We start from the raw sequence: 19,275 nt of genomic DNA, 5'->3' as shown, positions 1-19,275 counted from the left end.
CAGATCTGGACTTTCCTATTGCACTCTCTGAGGCAGAAAATGCCAACAAGAATTGCTCTGCTTGCCAACATGAGAGATAGAGACTTCCGGTGGCTGTAGAGAAGATTCCAGGGTGTGTGTGTATGTGTGGGGGGTCTCCAATATAGCTGGACCAATGCCAGTAGCCCCAAGGAGCTCTAAATAATTTCCGACTGGAATAGATACTCTGGATTGAGCTTTCATACCAAAATATTAAGCTTGCTCGCCCTTTCTCTTTCTTTCTTTCTTTCTTTCTTTCTTTCTTTCTTTCTTTCTTTCTTTCTTTCTTTCTTTCTTTCTTTCTTTCTTTCTTTCTTTTTTGAAATGGAGTGTCACTCTGTCACCAGGCTGGAGTGCCCAGTGGCACGGTCTTGGCTCACTGCATCCTCTGCTTCCCGGCTTCAAGCAATTCTCCTGCATCAGCCTCCTGTGAGTAGCTGAGATTACAGGCGCGCACCACCACGTTCTGCCAATTTTTGTATTTTTAGTAGACATGGGGTTTCACCATGTTGGCCAGGATGGTCTCGATTTCTTGACCTCATGATCCACCTGCCTCAGCCTCCCAAAGTGCTGGGATTATAGGCATGAGCCATTGCGCCCAGCCCCAGGTATTAAGCTTTCATAGTAGATGTAACTGGTAGATGCAAATGCTTGAAATACTATTAAATGATTGTAACAAAAGATACTGTACCAATTTGGGCTGTTGAGTTATACTTTTTCAGACCACCGGACACATTTTACAGCTCGTAGTATTCAGTGGTGGGCAAAGACACACCATGTCAAATGGACACAACATGTTGCATATCATCCTCAGGTAATAATTTATTAGAGAATTGAAATGAGTAGTAAAAACATTTGTTAAAATCAGGGGAGATAAAGGCATGAAGCGCTGGCCTTCACGCCTTCATGATTGCGTGCTGTCATGAAGCATGAGGGGGTCTAGGAGAGAGACCCCACTGGATGGATTCCTCTGTCTTTCTGAGTGATTTCTGGAAGAAAGAGTGGAGGAAGGTGCTGGCTTAACTATGCAATTCTTCCCAACATAATCTCAACTCTCTGTTTATCTACCTAATACAGTGGTTCCAGAAACAGAAATGCAAACTGCAAATTCCTGAAGCAGAAATTATTCCTAAGCAGAAACTGTAACTATAACCTTATTATTATTATTACTTTTTTTTTTTTTTTTTGAGACAGAATCTCGCTCTGTCAGCCCGGCTGGAGTGCAGTGGCACGATTATAGCTAACTGTAACCTCTAACTCCTGGGTTCCAATGGTCTGTCTGCCTCAGCCTCCAGAGTAGCTGGGACTGCAGGAGCCCACCACCACGCTCCGCTAATTTTTAATTTTTATTTTGTAGAGACGGCGTTTTGCCATGTTGTCCAGGCTGGTCTTGAACTCCTGGGCTCGAGCCATCCTTCCACCTCGGTCTCCCGGAGCACTGAGATTACCGGTGTGAGCCACCGCGCCCGGCCGAACACTTTTGTTTAATGGCGCCATCTTCTGGAAAGAGCCTGCACTGCTTGGCTTTGTTACCGTACAGACAAAACAGGTGCAAGGACAGGCTTGGCAAGTCCCTAGAAGTATCTGGAAAATTTCAAGGGATTTGGCCCAGAGGTAAAACCATTGTTAACCGCATTGTGAGGGGACCGAGAAGAAGGACGTTCTGGTCCTCTGGGCTTCTCCTTTCTTTGTTACCCTGCACCTGCCTCGCCTTACCCTTATAGGGAAATTTCATTATCTGGAAATTCTCGGGCTCCTGTGGTCAATGTGTCCAGTCTAGCAGTTTATTTTGCAGTGCAAGGCCCTGTGTTAGACCTTCTCCCTTGTCTGCTGCCATCTGGTCTTACTTAGCCATAGAAATGTAACCGTCTCCGTCTAAAAAGGAAATTCTCTAGCCCAGGCTGCTTAGCTTTGGATTTGGAGAGAGTGTGGATCTTTTCCCCAGTGTTTCCACTTTCCTATCCATACCGGATTTTCCTAAAGAGCCCTTGGGAGGTCTCTAACATTTTAGGCTGTCCTAGCTGCCTTTCTAGTAGCGGCAGGTGGTGCTCTTTTGACATTTTCTTGTCCCGAGACTTACAGAATCCTGAGACGTCAACCATGCGAGATCCAACTATCTCAAAGAGGATGGATGGAGTCTTCCTTCTAGGCCATTATCTTACTGTGGATACTTTACCCTGGAATTCTTGAGTGACCCCATAGGGGCCATCATCCAGCCCACTCTGACCACAGAGCTCCTGGCCTGCTGAATTTGGCTAAAGGGCCTGCTTAACTTCATGTTCCCCTCTCCTGAGTCCTCTATCTTTGCTCCTGGGTGCAACCAGCAGGGTGACGGGTCATTTAACCCTTCTTACGGCCAAAATGTCCAGCCTTTCAGAGTGATAATAACCCTGGGCCAACACATGCATACAAACATTGGCTTCCCAGTGCCTTAGGTCCTTTCTCCTCTGCAAAGGGAAGCTCAGTTGGCCCTCGTAATACACAATTAGACTTGATGGATGCAGATTGTGGCACGGAGGGAGGTTCCAGAGAAGCAGAATCTTCAAGATGAACATTCTGAATTGATTGTCAGGTTTCTGGAATTAGTTCTCTAATCTGTTAGATTTAATTGCATGAGTGACTCCGTTTCCAGTGTAAAGACGGCACTGGTGCCCTATGGTGTGATGTGGCAGTAGAGTTAGGTAAAACATCACCACCGAATCCTCCCGATCAACTGCTTATAAAAGACAAGGTTCTGGGTGATTATGTATTTTATACCTTAGAACATTTTAGCGAAACCGAGGACTACAGTGAAATGAGCTGCTTGTTTCTAACTGCACTGGAAAAACTGGGGGAAGGAAACAATGACCTTAGGACTTTGAATTCCCAGCTCAAGCTCTGTTCAAATAGTCTGAAAACTTTGATGTCTTCCCTGAAGGAAATCTTTATTTTCTATAGCTGCAGGGCTTAGATCTCTGAAAAACAAAACCCAACCAACCCCAAAACAACAACAAAAATCAAAACCAAACAAAACAAACCATGTTCTTATTTTGCAAGGGCATAAATTGTAATGATCCCATTACAATATAAATGGAATACCTAACCTTGCAGGATTTCTTCTGTTAAAGTGGTGGCATTGATGGAAAAAAAAGGGATCCCCAAAATTAGAATGGGAATGTATGGAAATATCCAAACCGAGCTAGGGACATCAAAACTCTAAATGCTGCTGAGTCGCTTTTGCCAGTAGAGGTCGCCCTTCCACCATTGCCTGTAGAAATTAACAGGCAGTTTCCTCCCATGACCGAAGAATCTGTAATGCCCTTCCTCGCATAGAACAATTCTAGGTCTAGCTAACAGAAGTCTAATTTGAATCACCAGCACAGAGTCACAACTCCAGAATCAATTTCCAGACTTGAATCAGTTTCCAGACCCAGAACGCCTTCAATTAAGTGAGGACGGCTAAGTCTGCAGAGGAAGGATTCTGTTAAGCTGGCTAAATGTATACAACTCAATCTTTCACTGACTCTTCCTCAAAGAGACATGTGACCACGTACCTGGGTGACTCCTAAGTCTGTCAGTCACAGACTGGGTGATTGTGCATTGGAATAAAAAGAAAATAATCAGACTTTGGGGGGAGGGGTTACTGGACACTGGCTCGGAATTAACGCTAATAGCAGAAGACCGAAAACATCACTGCCTTCCACAAGTGAGAGTAGGAATCTGGCAGATTCCCCACATTAACTGAATGACGTTAGAGTGATTATGATAGGACAGACCAAGTGGAAGCCACTAGAACTGTTTCTACTGAGGAAAATAAATCAAAGCAATACCACATTTTTTGAAAGACTACTGAGATTAGTACCACCATCAAATATTTAAAGTAGGGGCGATAATTACTAATAAATCCTCATGCCACTCACCTATTTGGACTGTGCAAAAAAGAGATGGATTTTGGAGAACGACTGTGGACTGTTGTAAACTTCACCTGGTGGTGACTCCAGTTGCAGCTGCTGTTCCAGATATAGTTTCAATCTTTAAGCAAATTAACCCTACTGGATATGCATCTACTGATCTGGCAAATACGTTTTTCTTAATATCTGTTCGCAGAGACCACCAGAAGCAGTGTGCTTTCACTGGAAGAGTCCAGCAATACACCTTCACTGTCCTACCTCAGACACAGATCAATGCTCTAGTCATATGTTATAATTTACTCCACAGGGAGTTTGATCATTTTTCATTTCCATGAGACATCACACTGGTCTATTATATTGATGATACTGGACTTGGTGATTGGACCTCGTGATTAAGAATTAGTGACTACTCTATTGACGAGACATTTGCAAGCCAGAGAGTGGGAAATTAATCTGACAAAATTTCAGGGAACTTACTCCTCAGTAAAAAATTTGAGGGTCTAATGGTGTGAGGAATGTCAAGATATCCATTCTATGGTGAAGGACAAATTATTGCATCTGGCCCCGCCTACAACCAAAAAAGAGGCCCAATGTCTAGTGGGCCTCTTGGGTTCTAGAGGCAGGATATGCTCTACGTCAGCACCAAATATGCGGCCCCATTTTCCCCATAACCAGTTTTCAAAGTTCTGGGAATCAAGGAGTGATTCAGTGAATCAAGGAGTGAATCAGTGGCCCACACACTTTTATCTCTAGTGATCCACTAGAAAAAAATGTTCTTCTCGTTCCTATGACCTTGTGCTCTGCTGGTCTAGTGGTCTGAGTTCCAAAGAGAATCATTCTTCCACCATGGTCACAATAATAGTGCCTTTGAACTGGAAGTGAAGACTGCCACTTGGCCACTTTGGGTTGCTCATGCCTTTGAATCAGCAGGCCAAGAAAGGAGTTACTGTACTGACTGGTGTGGGTGATACAGATTCTAAGGGAAAACCGGGCTTCTAATATACATTGGAAGTGAGGAAGAGTGTGTCTAGAATACAGGAGATCCCTTGGGGGCATCTTTTAATATTCAATACTACCGTGTTCTGTAATTAAGGTCATTGGAAAATCACAATTCAATTCAGGATGGTCCAGACCCTTCAGGAGTGAATGTTGGTGTTACTCCATTAGGCAAAGAAGCACAGCTAGCTGAGATGCTTGCTGAGGGCAAAGGAAATATTAATAAGCACCAACTATGATTAGGTAACTGTTGCAGAAATGAGGACTGTAATTATTGTATTTCTTTCTTATTTTGCTATGCATATATTATTTATATGTAAAGTCTATACAAAATATATTTTTGTGTGTATATATACAAAGAATATATACATATATAAAAATATATGTATATGTATATATGTATATTCAAATAATATACATATATTATTTACCTGTTGACATACTGTATATAGAGCACAAATATTTTTTATTTTCCTCTCTTTCTTATCCTTTTATCATTTAAGATAAGATGTATTAATAACAGTGAACTTTACATGTATACCTGCCATCTGCCAGATTCCTACTCTCACTAGTGAGATACAGTGAAATTTTCAGTCACCCAGATGCATGGTCATATGTCTCTTTGAGGAAGGGTGGATGAAAGATTTAGCTATTTAATGTTACATCTCAATATTTCAGTTACATGATTATCAAGAAGAGTGAATGTTACACAAAGACTTTGCATCCTTTTTTTGAGGAAAGGTTTTGCATATTCTTAGTTGCATGCAAGATAGTTGTGTCATTTTAGGCAGAATTATGCCTTTGTTATCATCTTCATTTGGAGATTAAGTATGGTTTAAGGAGATTATGTATGAGTATCAGACTGACAACGTGTGGACTGTGATGATTTGTTTTACGTGTAGACTTGGCTAGGTTTCAGTACACAGTCATTCAATCACACATCAGTCTAGATGTTGCTGTGAAGGTATTTTGTAGATATAGTTAACAGCTACAAATAAGTTTACTGTATGTAAAGATCATTCCTAATAATGTAGGCGGACCTTATCCAATCAGTTGAAAGTCCTGAGGTTTTCTGGGGAAGGAGAAATTCCACCGTAGACTGAAGCATCAACTCCTGTCAGAGTTTCCAATCTGTCCTTCCTATGGCATGCCCTGTGGATTTGGGATTTGCCTACGCAGCCCTCACAATTGTGTAAATCAGTTCCTTGCAATCATCATTCATTCATTCAATCAATCAATCAATCAATCAATCAATCAAACAATCTCTCTTCCTTTCTCTAGCTCTCGTTCACAAATTTTTGGTTGTTTACTCCTCTACCTTCAGCATCCGCTCTCCCAGCTGACACTCCAGAGGTCCAATTGCCATCCCCACCCACTGCTGAGCTCTCTCCAGTTCTGGCCTTTATTCTATCTTCTTGTTCTGACCTCTCTTTGGAGGACTTTCATCATTGGTTCCGATCTTGGCTCTGATTCTCCCTTACCATCTCAGTTTTTCTCATTTTCTCATAACGTCACATTGGGTCCTGTTCCTGCAGCACTCCTTACTGACATCATTGGCCTCCTCTCTGCCATCAGAGGCCCCTCTGACATTGGCCTGCACATTTTCACTACTTTTTTTCCTCCTGCCCACAAATTGCCTTGTATCTTCTGCCTTCAAAGACTTTCTGGCCCCTGGGTTCCACTCATCTGTCATGTGTTCTTACCTCACCTTCACAGTTGACTTGCTTATCTTGGTTACCAGGGCCTTCTCTGCCATGAGTCCTTGCTCCCCACATCTCCTTTCTGGCTCATTCTTACCACTGTGGTTCTGCCTCCCCAGCCCTTTGCATGACTATATTTCATGTTCTTGTGGGACTGTCTTCTGCCCTCACAACTTGCCTTTTCCATGCTTTTCCTGGAGCAGGCAGGCCCAGGATCCTGTTCCTATATCTGTGTCTCACTCTGTTTCGGGACACCTTCTCTCACGATATTGTCTTCTCGCCAAACTTGGTCATCTTCATTTATCCCACTGATTCATATTTCTTTTATCTGCTATCACCAGTCACTCTTCTTCATCCTCCTTCGACTTCACTGTATCTCTAACTAACACTAACTCTGACTCAGACAGGGCATGGCAACTTGATGAACACTGTCCCAGGGAGTTTACCTCCAGATGATTCTATTTATTGGTCTTGAATTTCCCAATAACCTGGAAATTGACTGTCTATTTCAGCCATCTCCTGGCGGCCGGTGGCTGCCAAGAACTTGTCCCATCCCTCTTGCTCAAACTGGGATATCAAGCAGAGCTTTGTTCTCTTCATCAGAGGCCTCTTCCTGAGAAGACCCCAGAGGCAGACATATGGATGCCTGTACCCTCTATCTCCTCAGCACTGAAGTCTAGGAACTTGCATATGTCAACAAAGATTGGATTTCTAGATTTGAGAGGAGAAAGAAAATAATGAGATATCATTCCCAAAACATTTGAGGCAAAACCACTGAATGGATTATTATGGGACCATCCTAGAATCACTTGCTAGACTCCATCTTAGAATCACATGAGAAGTAAACCACAATCCCCATGTCCTTGTGTGAGCTGGATGCAAACCAGAGCACTGACACAGCTCTAGCAGGGTCGGAATCCTACGAACTTGGTGAACCATTAGCAGCATGAATGATGTCAAGTATTCTCATGTCCATCCCTCTACCCAGCGAGTCCTGGATGATTATTATTCCTGGAAGTATTTCTGTGTTTTAAAATAGCTTAGTCTGAAAATTAGTGAAACAAGACTGGGCGCGGTGGCTCACACCTGCAATCCTAGCACTTTGGGAGATGGAGGCAGGTGGATGACGAGGTCAGGAGATTGAGATCATCCTGGCTAACACGATGAAACCCCGTCTCTACTAAAAATACAAAAACTTAGCCAGGCGTGGTGGCACGCATGTAATGATGATGGGTGTAATAAGCAGAAACCCTGCAGCAGTCCAGATAATTATGTCAGAGAGACCACCTGTTGCATATATTCTACGACAAGTTTTCCCCCAGTGCTAATGTTTTGGAATTGGAAACGTCTTATCAATGACTTGCAGCAGTTTAATTGGCAACTTTATTTTTGCTTTCTAATTGATATTAATCTTACACCTTATAATTGAAAGGACCTTAGATTCAATAAAATAAGTAAATATTTATCTTGTTTAAGCTTGTTTTGCTTCTCAGACACCTACAGCTGAGTTCACTTAGCATATTAAGTGATATAGCTATTTGCTGGAAAATAGTAATTAGGCATACAAGTGAGATAATAGTTTTCCTGCATGAATTACCTTTGTACTATGTTAAAAACAACCAGTTGACTAAATTTGCCTGGGTCTATTTTGAGCCTCTCTTTTCAGTTTCACTCATGTATATATCTCTACTTCGACAATTCTACCTGATCTTAACGAACTTAGTTTTATAGTAAGACCTGAAATTGAATAGTGTAAGTCTTCCATTCTGCTTGCTTTGGGTTTAGCTTGCTCTTCTTTTTCTGTTTTCTTTTTTTTTTTTTCCTTTAAGTAGATGCTTGGATTATAAATTCTACATTATCTCCTTTTCAAATATAGGCATTCAATATTATGCATTTCCCTCTAAACTCTGCTTAAGCTAAAATCCATTAGTTTTGATGCTTTATGTTGTTATTTTTATTTTTTTATTTTTATTTTATTTTATTTTTTTGAGACAGAGTCTCACTCTGTCGCCCAGGCTGGAATGCAGTGGTGTGATCTCCACTCACTGCAAGCTCCGCAGTCTCCCGGGTTCATGCCATTCTCTTGCCTCAGCCTCCCGAGAAGCTGGGACTACAGGCATCTGCCACCACGCCAGGCTGATTTTTTTGTATTTTTAATAGAAACGGGCTTTCACCGTGTTTGCCAGGATGGTCTCGATCTCCTGACCTCGTGATCCGCCCGCCTCGGCCTCCCAAAGTGCTGGGATTACAGGCATGAGCCACCGCACCTGGCCTATATTGTTATTTTTATACAACTCAGAATACATTTTAAAAATTTCCCCTGATCCTTCCTCTTTGGCCTATACATTATTTAAAAGTCTGTTGCTTAATTTCTAAATATTTAGGCACTTTCTTTCTTTTATTGATTTCTAGTTTATGATTTGAGCTATACATTTTATATATCTATATTTTCCATATTTGTAAATATTTTCAGATTTTTATGTCCCCAAATATGATCCACATGAACATTTCATGTGCACTTGAAAAGAATGTATAATCCCTGTTGTTGTACAGTTTCCACTAATGTCAATTAAATCCAGTTGGTTGATAGAGTTGTTTAGTTCTTCTGTTTCCTTACTATTTTTTCTTTTTGTCTATTAGTTTAATTAGTTACTTAAAGAGGTGTTTACGTCTCCAGTTACAATTGTGAATTCGTCCATTTCCCCTTTCAGTTCTGCAGTCTTTCCCTTGGTGCATGCACATTTATAATTGACCCTTGTTACGGGCTGTGGGGCCCAGAGAGTGGGATATTATGGGCTGAATTGTACTACTCCAAAATTCGTATTTTGAAGTCCTAAACCCTCAGTATCTCAGAATGTGACTGTATTTGGAGACACAACCTTTAAAGATGTAATTTACTTACAGTGAGGCCATTGGGGTGGGCCCTAATCCAATCTGACAATGTCCTTACAAGAAGAAATGTACACAGAGAGACATCAGAGAGGTACAGACATTGAAAAGATGCCATTTGAAGGTACAGCAAAAAGGTGATCATCTGAAAACCAAGGAGAGATGTCTCAGAAGAAACCAAACCTGCCAACAACCTCGATCTTGGACTTCTAGGCTTTAGCGGTGAAAAATAAGTTTCTGTTGCTTCAGCTGCCTAGTCTGTGACACTTTATTGAAACAGCCCTAGCATATTAATACAACTCCTTTATCATTATGTGATGTCCCTCTTTATTCTCAGGAGTGTCTTGGGTAGTTTTGTGTGTGTGTCTTTTCATATAGCTCTTACTTGTTTGTTGAAAGTTGTACATCTTCATCTTGTCTAGGACAGTGGGAATTGAATTAAAATGCTTTTGTACTTGGAAGTGAGCACACACGTCCTTCTCCTAGGTCTTTAATGTGGGGTTTGAGTTAATCATGAAGAGTTGGAGCCAGGTGCAGTGGCTCATGCCTGTAATAGCAACTGTTCATGACATTGCCGTGGGAGGAACCTTTGAGACCAGGAGTGTGAGAACAGCCTAGGCAGGGCACGGTGGCTCACGCTTGTAATCCCAGTACTTTGGGAGGCCGAGGTGGGCGGATCACAAGGTCAGGAGATTGAGACCATCCTGGCTAACATGGTGAAACCCCATCTGTACTAAAAATACAAAAAATTAGCCGGGCGTGCTGGCAGGTGTCTGTAGTCCCAGTGACTCGGGAGGCTGAGGCAGGAGAATGGCGTGAACCCGGGAGGCAGAGCTTGCAGTGAGCTGAGATCGCACCACTGCACTCCAGCCTGGGTGACAGAGCAAGACTCCGTCTCAAAAAAAAAAAAAGAAGTAAAAAAGAGAACAGCCTGGGCAACATAACAAGATGCCCATCTCTAAATAAATAAATAAGCAGAGTGTGGTTGTGCATGGCCTTCTGGAGGCTAGGAGGGTGGATCCCTTGAGCCCAGGAGTTCAAGTGGGCTATAAACACATGACTGCAGTCAGCCTGGGTGAGACAGAGTGAGATCTTGTCTCTAAAAATACAACCAAACTAAAAAGCGTTGGTTTGGGTTTGTGATTTGTTCTTGCTGTGATTATCCTCATTGTTTCACACACTTTAAATTCCTGTAATGATAGCTGGTGCTTAATCTGGAGATTTGTTTGCCAGAAAAATATCTTCTTCATCCTGGGCATTTTAGTTTCCATTTGCGCAGTGCCTTGGAGAAGATCACTTGGCACATTCTGATTTCTCTTCTTTTTCTCTTCCAGCAGCATTCTCTTTCACTCCTTTTCGGAAAATGCTATCCTGGTAGTGCAAGGCAGTGAGTGGAAGGGGAGATTGCTGTTCTCAGTGGAACTCAGTCTTAGGCACTGAGTGAGTGCCTGCAATGTTAGTGCCTGGCCTGCTCAGGTCTCTGCCCCTACCCTGGATATAGTCATTGGTCCAGTGTGTATTCCTGCCCCTCTTACAGGAGTAGACTTTGTGTTTTGGCTCTTTCTTCCACCTGCAATGCTGTTCCCCCAGTTCTCTAAGGGCGGAGATGTTTGTTGCCCTTCTCCCCAGCATACACAGTAGGTCTTTTATTTTATTGTGTAGATAGCAGACAGGGGAGAAGGTGCTCTGTGGAATTTCATGCCACCTCTGTTTTTTTCTTTTTTCTTTTTTTTTTTTTTTAGATGGAGTTTCACTCTTGTTGCCCAGGCTGGAGTGCAATGGCTGAGATCTTGGCTCACTGCAACCTCTGCCTCCCGGGTTCAAGCAATTCTCCTGCCTCACCGAGTAGCTGGGATTACAGGCATGCACCACCACACCCGGCTAATTTTGTATTTTTTAGTAGAGACGGGGTTCCTCCATGTCAGTCAGGCTGGTCTTGAACTCCCAACCTCAGGTTATCTGACCACCTTGGCCCCCCGAGTGCTGGGATTACAGGTGTGAGCCACCTCGTCCAGCCGCCACCTCTGTATTATCACTGTTTTCTCTCTCCAGGTCTGCATCACAATGGATACGAAGAATTTCTGCTTGTTTCTCATCATTTCTGTGAGTGTCTGGTGGAGTTTGTAGAGAAATAGCCTGGGCGAGGTGGTGGGATTCTCTAATCTCTGCAGACCCCAGGAGCTTCACACTGTTCTGCCACCCTACACTTAGCTCTAATCCATCTTTCAATTATCCTGGCTGAATTCTTACTGGAATCTGGTGTTGGATTTCTCTATCCTGAATAAGTGAGATGTGTCTCCTCTCTCTCGCATGTGCCTATCACCATAGATTTTGGCCAGTTGGTTGTTCTACAAAGTTCATTCTTCAATGGATTTGAAAAATGTTGAGAGGTTAATTTGGCTATTTTCCATTATAGAAGGGGTAGCAGCATTTCTCTGAGATATCTGCAGCATGGAATTGAAAGCCATACATCTCCCTTACTTCTTTTCATGCCTCTTTCCCTGCCTCTCTGCCCTCCTTCTCCTTTTTCCTTCATACGTCTTATTTTGTTTGCCATTTGATGACACTTGGATACCCTGGATGGACTAATAATCCTTTTTTTTTTTTTTTTTTTGCCATTTTAACTTTAACTTACTTGAGAACTTGAGAATAATTGCTAGAAAATGGTTTTATATTTCTTGGAGTAAACATTCTTCTGTAACCTTTTATCTGTTTTTTCCTTTTCTTTTTTGGGAGATGTTTAGAAAGGGACATGCTTATGCATAAATCATACACTAATTCCTTTTAGATTCTTGTTTATTCTTGAAAGGGAACAATTGGGTCTGACTCATGTATTTACTTAGGAATGAGGTGAAGAGGTAAAGCTTAAACTGGAGGAAGTATGCTTCCATTAAAATGTGTTGTCTTAGACCACCGTTCTCCTAAATCTGGTTTATTGTTTGCTGAGAGACATGTTTTTCTACATTTTCACATTTTTCCTTTTGATTGTGAGCAGGAGATATAAGATTCTTAGTGAAGTCATTCATTGCGCAATGGCTCCATGCTATTATTTATTGTTGATTCCTTAGAGAGCACTCGTTTTACATGCTTTTTAGTTACTCCCTGCTTCCTCTTTCTTGCTCATTAAAATTGAGCTCTAGAAGAACAAAGGTCTCTTATCAATTCCTAATTCCATTCTTGATTTGGCTCATGGTTTGCTGCGCCTGACAGAGTCTTACAGTTTGACATTTGGGGTAACGCTAGTTTCACTGAAGATATTAATAGGTTACTTCTCTTTTAGTTTTTCTTGGTGTGGATTTCTGTGAAACTCAGGAGGGACTTTTTCCCTCAGATGTCTCAACAGCTGCCCTTTTCTAAGTTCTTTCAGATGACTGATGTTCAGCCAGGTTTGTAAAGCACTGCTAGCTATCGGGTTTGCAGAAACTGAGCTGTTGGCATAGTTTGTGATGCTAACATACTGAGTCCCATGCTGAGAACCCTTATTTAATATTTGTAATTTAACATGTACATTGACCTTATCACTGAGAAGGTTTAAAGTAGTGTCCGACCTCCATTCAGCAAAACTTCAATTTAAATTAAGGCAGAGTTAGCTAAATGTTAGCTATTCTCTGGAAATACTAAATCTAAGTAAGAGATACTGTTCTGCCTTCCCTTTCCCACAACATCATCCTTAATTTCAGCTGCCATGATATCTGGCTGCAGCCTTTATGAACATTGCAATAAACGTGGGTGCCAAAAGCATATACTAATCTCTTAAATTTCAAAATGGAATCTGCTAAGAAGCAAGGGTCCTTTGGAGACAAGAACTTGAGTATAAAATATACAATGAATTTCCCCTCCTCCTAGCCAAAAAAAAAAAAAAACCTCGAAGGTAATCATGTAATTCAACAATTCATTCAACTAATATTTGCATAGTTAATAGAACATGAAGTTGAAACTTTTTTCACATACTTTCACCAAGTTTGTAGCACAAAAAATTCACTGCCAATGTGGGAGATGCTGTCATCTCTAAATGTTAAATCTCACCATAGCAGTAATGTGTTGAATCACCATGAGATATGAATTTTTCGTGGCATAGTCATTTTGACTTTCGTTCCAAGATTTCTTAGTTTCAACAATCCAGTGACATTTTCCCTTATGCACCTTTCCAGTCTTTGGCAGGGCATGATTTAAGAACAGTAGCAAAGTTGAAAGAAACTGAGAGAAAGAAAGATAAGCAATTAAAAGAAATGTAAAACTGTATCCTAATGACGTATACTAATTGCAGGGTCTCAAATTTGGTTATATTATATGCTAAGCTTTCTTTGAAAAAAGTGTGTGCTTTGTTCCAGGGTACATTTGAAAAAAAATTAAAAGAATTGAAGTCATGTGTATATTCATTAATTCATTCACTCATCCATCCTTTTTCCCTTTAATTTATTCTTTTAAAAATATATCATGGTTTGGCCAGGTGCCGTGGCTCATGCTTGTAATCCCAGCACTTTGGGAGGCCGAAACGGGCAGATCACAAGGTCAGGAGATCGAGACCATCCTGGCTAACGCGGTGAAACCCCGTCTCTACTAAAATACAAAAGTCAGCCGGGCGTGGTAGTGAGTGCCTGTAGTCGCAGCTACTCAGGAGGCTTGAGGTAGGAGAATGGTGTGAACCCGGGAGATGGAGCTTGCAGTGAGCTGAGATTGCACCACTGCACTCCAGCCTGGGTGACAGAGAGAGACTCCGTCTCAAAAAATATATATATACACATATATGTATATATATATAAATACATATATGTGTATATATATAAATACATATATGTGTGTATATATATAAATACATATATATATAATGTTTTCTATGAGCCAGGAAATGCACCAGACACTAGGATAAAACAATGAACATCCAAGCTTCAAGGAACTAAAACTTTAAAGGAAAAATAGAAATTACAAATTTTAATTAGTTGTCCACTAGCACATCAGAAATGTTGGGAGTTTATATCACACTAGAATAGTTATTCACAAGCAAAATTTGTGCTATAGGTAGTCCCCCAAAATCAAATAGATTCATCTCTACTATCACACAAAAGGATCTTGACATCTAAAAATGTGCTCTTAACAGCTAGTTCTAATTTATAATATTTACCAGCAAATTTAGATGATGATACAGGGTATTCTAGATATACCAATAATTTAGTATTCCTGTAAATAAATATTCTTTACACAGACAGACACACACACACACACACACACGACCTGAAGTCATTGAAAGTAAACAAAGCCAGACAGATCCTGGAGGGGGGATGACACTTCAAAGAAGGTATGGCAGGGCAAAAGTTTATCATTTTTACAATTGTTAGGCTTAGGTCAATTTTAGTTCCATGTAGAGTGCGTAAAACATCATTAAAAAACCTGTAGCCTTTCTAACCCGAATAACCGGAGAACAGAGTTAGGAGAAACCACAGATGCTGAAAATGAAGAACCAATTCCATAAAATCAAAAACATAAAGGGGGTGCTCTAACTTGTGTGTACATTTTTTCCCCAAAATCTCTGACTGATGCAAGCACAAGCCAGGTTACAATAAGAACAAGAGAACTGGACTGAGATTTGACCTGCTGCCCCAAAGATAGAGATTTAAATTTAAGTCCAACTACACCAATTGCTTGCTAAGGAAGGAAAATTGGCCAGGTGCAATGGCTCATGTCTGTAATCCTAACACTTTGGGAGGCTGAGGAGAGCACACTGCTTGAGGCAGTTTGAGACCAATCTGGCCAACACTGCAAAATCCCATCTCTACAAAAGATACAAAAATGTAGCCAGTCATGGTGGCATGTGCCTGTAACCCCAGCTACTCGGGAGGCTGAGGCAAGATACTTGCTTGAGTCTGGGAAGTAGATGTTGCAGTGAGCCCAGATCAAGTCACTGTACTTCAGCCTGGGTGACAGAGCAACTCCATAAAAAAAAAAAAAAAAAAAGGAAAATCAACACTTTCACTTTTTTTGGAGAAATATATGAGAAAACAGAGACTCAATATAACTTTTACAGTGTACAGTATATAATCTCAAATGCCTTACATGAAAAACCAGAAAAATATGACCAATTCTAAAGGAAAAGGACAATCAATGCAGCCCAATGTAAGGATGATGCAGAAGTTAGAAGTATCAGGCAAATATTTTAAAGCAGCTGTTGTAACTGTGCTTAATGACATAATAGGAAATATGCTTGCAAGTAATGAAAACATAGGATACCTCAGCAAAGAAGGACAGTAGGAAAAAAGAGCCAAATGAAATTTAGAATGAGAAATATAGTAAAATATTTTATATAAAAACATCTCTGGATATACTTCAAAACAAGATTTAACAGGCAAACAAATTAGTGAACTTGAGATTCTCCAATATGAAGAAAAATGTTGGAAAATTTTCAGAGCGTCAGGGACTTGTGGGATAATATTAAAACATACGGCATACCTAGAATTGAAGTCTCAAAACTTAAGAGAAGAGAAAGAATAAAGCAAAACAAGTTGAAGATATAATTGAATTTTTTCCAAATTGCTTAAATTCATAAATTTACACTTTCAAGAAGTTCAGCAAAGCCTAAGCAGGGTAAATATTGAGAAATGTATATGTATGAATAAGACAGTCAAACTCCTTAAAAGACAAAATAAAATCTTGAAAACAATTTTGCACATTACCTGCAGGAAAACAATGATGCAAAAATCCTTCATCATCCTCATTATAAACTATAGGGGCTAGAATACAGTAAAAAAAATCTTTAAATTGTCAAAGGAAAAAGTAACTGTCAACCAAGTATGCTTATCCAGTGAAAATCTTCCAAAATTGTGGGAAATTTAAGGCATTTTCAGAAAATGCTAAGAACCCCTTGACAGCAGATAATCACTATAGCTAATGTTAAAAGAAGTTTTCAGGCTGATGGGCAATGTTTCTAAATGAAAACTTGAATATTCAAGGAAGAGCATAAAAAATGGCAAACATCTGGATAAGCATAAAAGCATAAGATAAACAACATATTTTCAAAAGACATTTGGTCTTGCTTACAAATTAAGTTCATACTGTTGCCCGGCTTATAAAGTTCTTTCTTAGACTGATGTAATGTACCTAAATCAAGCCCTTTCTGAATAAGTGTATAATTATGGTGAAAGGTAGAGCAACTATGTAGCTGAAAAATTTTAGGACATATTTAACGAAAACTATAAAAACTACATTTCACTTCTCTGATAGACTAGATAGCTGGAAGCAGTGTTTCTCAAACATTTTTTATCATAGACTATAAAAAATAGATTTCTAAAGTAGAACAAGATAGATAAATAATAGTTTATTTATAGTCTGTCAAATAGCAACTTGGATTTGTATAGTTCAGGAACTTCAAGACATACAAACATGTTAGGGCATGCAAAGAAACAACTTTAGGAGAAACAACACTGTTGTTTCTTTGAAGCTGTTTTCACTACAGGACAATTATAACCTGAAATAATTAGGTTAAACATATTGCTTTCCTTGTAAGAAATGAGGAAATCGCTAATGGAAGGCACTTAGCTAGAAGCAGAATGCGGAGCAGCATTTGGTAAATGAGTTCAAAGGGCAAGGTGGCCCTTCACGGTAATAATCTATATATTGGTGCTGGGATTCTAAGAACAAGCCGTTGGTTACTGAAAGATGATGGCAGAAATCAATGAGCTTTTCATCCGTCTGAAACCTTAAAAAGGGCCTCAAGACATCCAAATCATTAGCTACACTCTGCCCTCTTAAAGGTGAAAATACAATTAATCTCTGGAAGAAATCATCCTTAGTTTTTCCTTATGAATCCCATTATTGAGGTCAACCAAATTTTAAAAAATCATCAAACACTTCAGGAAACAAGCCCACATAGCAATAGGAAATCCAAAGAATGAATTTGGTCACCGAGGACTTTAGATATTTGAACAATCCTATGTATTATGAAAAATAATGTTTAAATCATTTTAAGAAATAAAAGAAGAAATAAAACTGATCACATAGCAAAAAAAAAAAAAAAAAATCAAAAGCCAGTAAGTTTGAAAATACGTCCCTAGAATCAAAAACTCTTATTGAAATTAGAAACTCAGTGAATGAGAGCAGATTAGGCACAGGAAAAGGGATAATTAGTGAATTTGAAGATATATCTGAAAATATTGCTAAGAATTCAGCACAAACTGACAAGGACAAAATGTGAAGTTAGGTGAAATGGAGGATAGAAAGCAGAGGCCCACTGCACATCTAATTTGAGTCCCAGAAAGAAAACAAAGAGAAAGTAGAGAAAGAATTTGGAATGATGGTTGAATACAGCAACTATGTTTTACTTTACATATTTTAAGTCTATGTTGCTATTTTAAGATCAAACACATTTAGATTTGGTGTACTTTCCTAATCAATTGAAAGTAGAACCTTAGGAGAGGTACCTCATACATCTATAACAATAGAATAAGGGTAAGAAAACAGATTTGGAAGCATTTAAAGCCAGAGCTTTATTATCTCCCTGTGTCACAGATATAAGGACTACAAGAAAATGCTTTTGCTTTGGGGATAATGTCTCACAAAGTTAAGAAAAATATTAACTTATTTTGTATGATACAGTCTTTAGATTGTGATTGAGGGGGCTTGGGAGCATCAAAATCCAACTTAAAGTCTTAATGAATCCTCAGAATTTGATTCTAGTTTATAATTTGGACACGATGAATAAGCTATTCTAATATAATTGTTGTAAAAAGATATATAATGTTTCAATACAGAATTAAAATGTAAATTAAAATATTAAAATCAAATAATCTAAGAAAATATAAAGGCCATCTAATGACTTTTAAAATATGCAAATACATTCATATGAGAGAGCAAAAGAAAGACTAACAAAATTACCATTTAAAATTCTAAATATGTAATAACACTAAAAAATTGAAAAATCATCTGCAATGACCATGAATTTTAAGCGAAAGAAATTTTAACCCTAACCTGTACTTGCACATACCCCAATAAAAAATAAAATAAAATACAGTTATTTCAATGAGATACTTTTAAATTCATTTAAAACTCATGGTATAAGCTCATTTGTCTCATTTTGCCTTGTCCCTTTACATATTCATATTTTTATCATAATTGTAATGAGTCCATTAAAAGCAGTGATCTAAACCATCTGTCTATTGTGATAGAGAAGTTTCTCTTCTACTCAGATATTGCCAAAGAAAATCAAAGCTACTGTTCACGCTTGGTTACTCAGGAATTTGACAATACAAAATAACATTACCTATTGAGGTGATTGTTCCAGATTTGTTTTCTCCAGTACAGTTTTTCTCTTTGGGCTCATTATACAATTTAGTATTGGATAATGAATAGTATGTCACGCAGTGTTGAACTAGACAACTAATGAAACAAGAAACATGTTTTTCCAATTAGATGCAAAGCCCAGAACCATTAGTTTGTAGTTATCCCATGAAGTCCAATAATACGGAAATTCCATATCAAAAGTTAAATGATTAAAAATTTAAGAGAAAGGAGGGGTGCGGTGGCTCACACCTGTAATTCCAGCACTTTGGGAGGCCGAGGCGGGTAGATCACGAGGTCAGGAGATCGAGACCATACTGGCAAACACGGTGAAACCCCGTCTCTACTAAAAATACAAAAAATTAGCCGGGCTTGGTGGTGGGCACCTGTGGTCCCAGCTACTCGGGAGGCTGAGACAGGAGTATGGCGTGAACCTGTGAAGTGGAGCTTGCAGTGAGCCAAGATCCCACCACTGCACACCAACCTGGGGGACAGAGCAAGACTCCGTCTCAAAA

General features: G+C 39.6%; 1 protein-coding gene across 1 annotated transcript in view; it reads right to left on the bottom strand.

The window, feature by feature from the left end:
• Nucleotides 1–6,407: 6,407 nt before the first annotated feature.
• CLECL1 (C-type lectin like 1) overlaps nucleotides 6,408–19,275 on the bottom strand; it is an 18,825-nt gene continuing 5,957 nt past the window's right edge. The window contains 4 exon segments of the mRNA XM_017854824.1: nucleotides 6,408–7,315; nucleotides 9,507–9,638; nucleotides 13,520–13,639; nucleotides 13,641–13,690. Of these exon segments, the coding sequence (XP_017710313.1) occupies nucleotides 7,298–7,315; nucleotides 9,507–9,638; nucleotides 13,520–13,639; nucleotides 13,641–13,690 (320 nt within the window). The 3' untranslated portion in view covers nucleotides 6,408–7,297.

The sequence above is a fragment of the Rhinopithecus bieti genome, unplaced genomic scaffold (assembly GCF_001698545.2).
Source record: "Rhinopithecus bieti isolate Rb0 unplaced genomic scaffold, ASM169854v2 scaffold_39951, whole genome shotgun sequence".
In the NCBI taxonomy this organism is placed as follows: Eukaryota; Metazoa; Chordata; class Mammalia; order Primates; family Cercopithecidae; genus Rhinopithecus; species Rhinopithecus bieti.
Note: the sequence above shows the minus strand (reverse complement) of the source record. Positions and strands in the feature narration are given on the sequence as shown.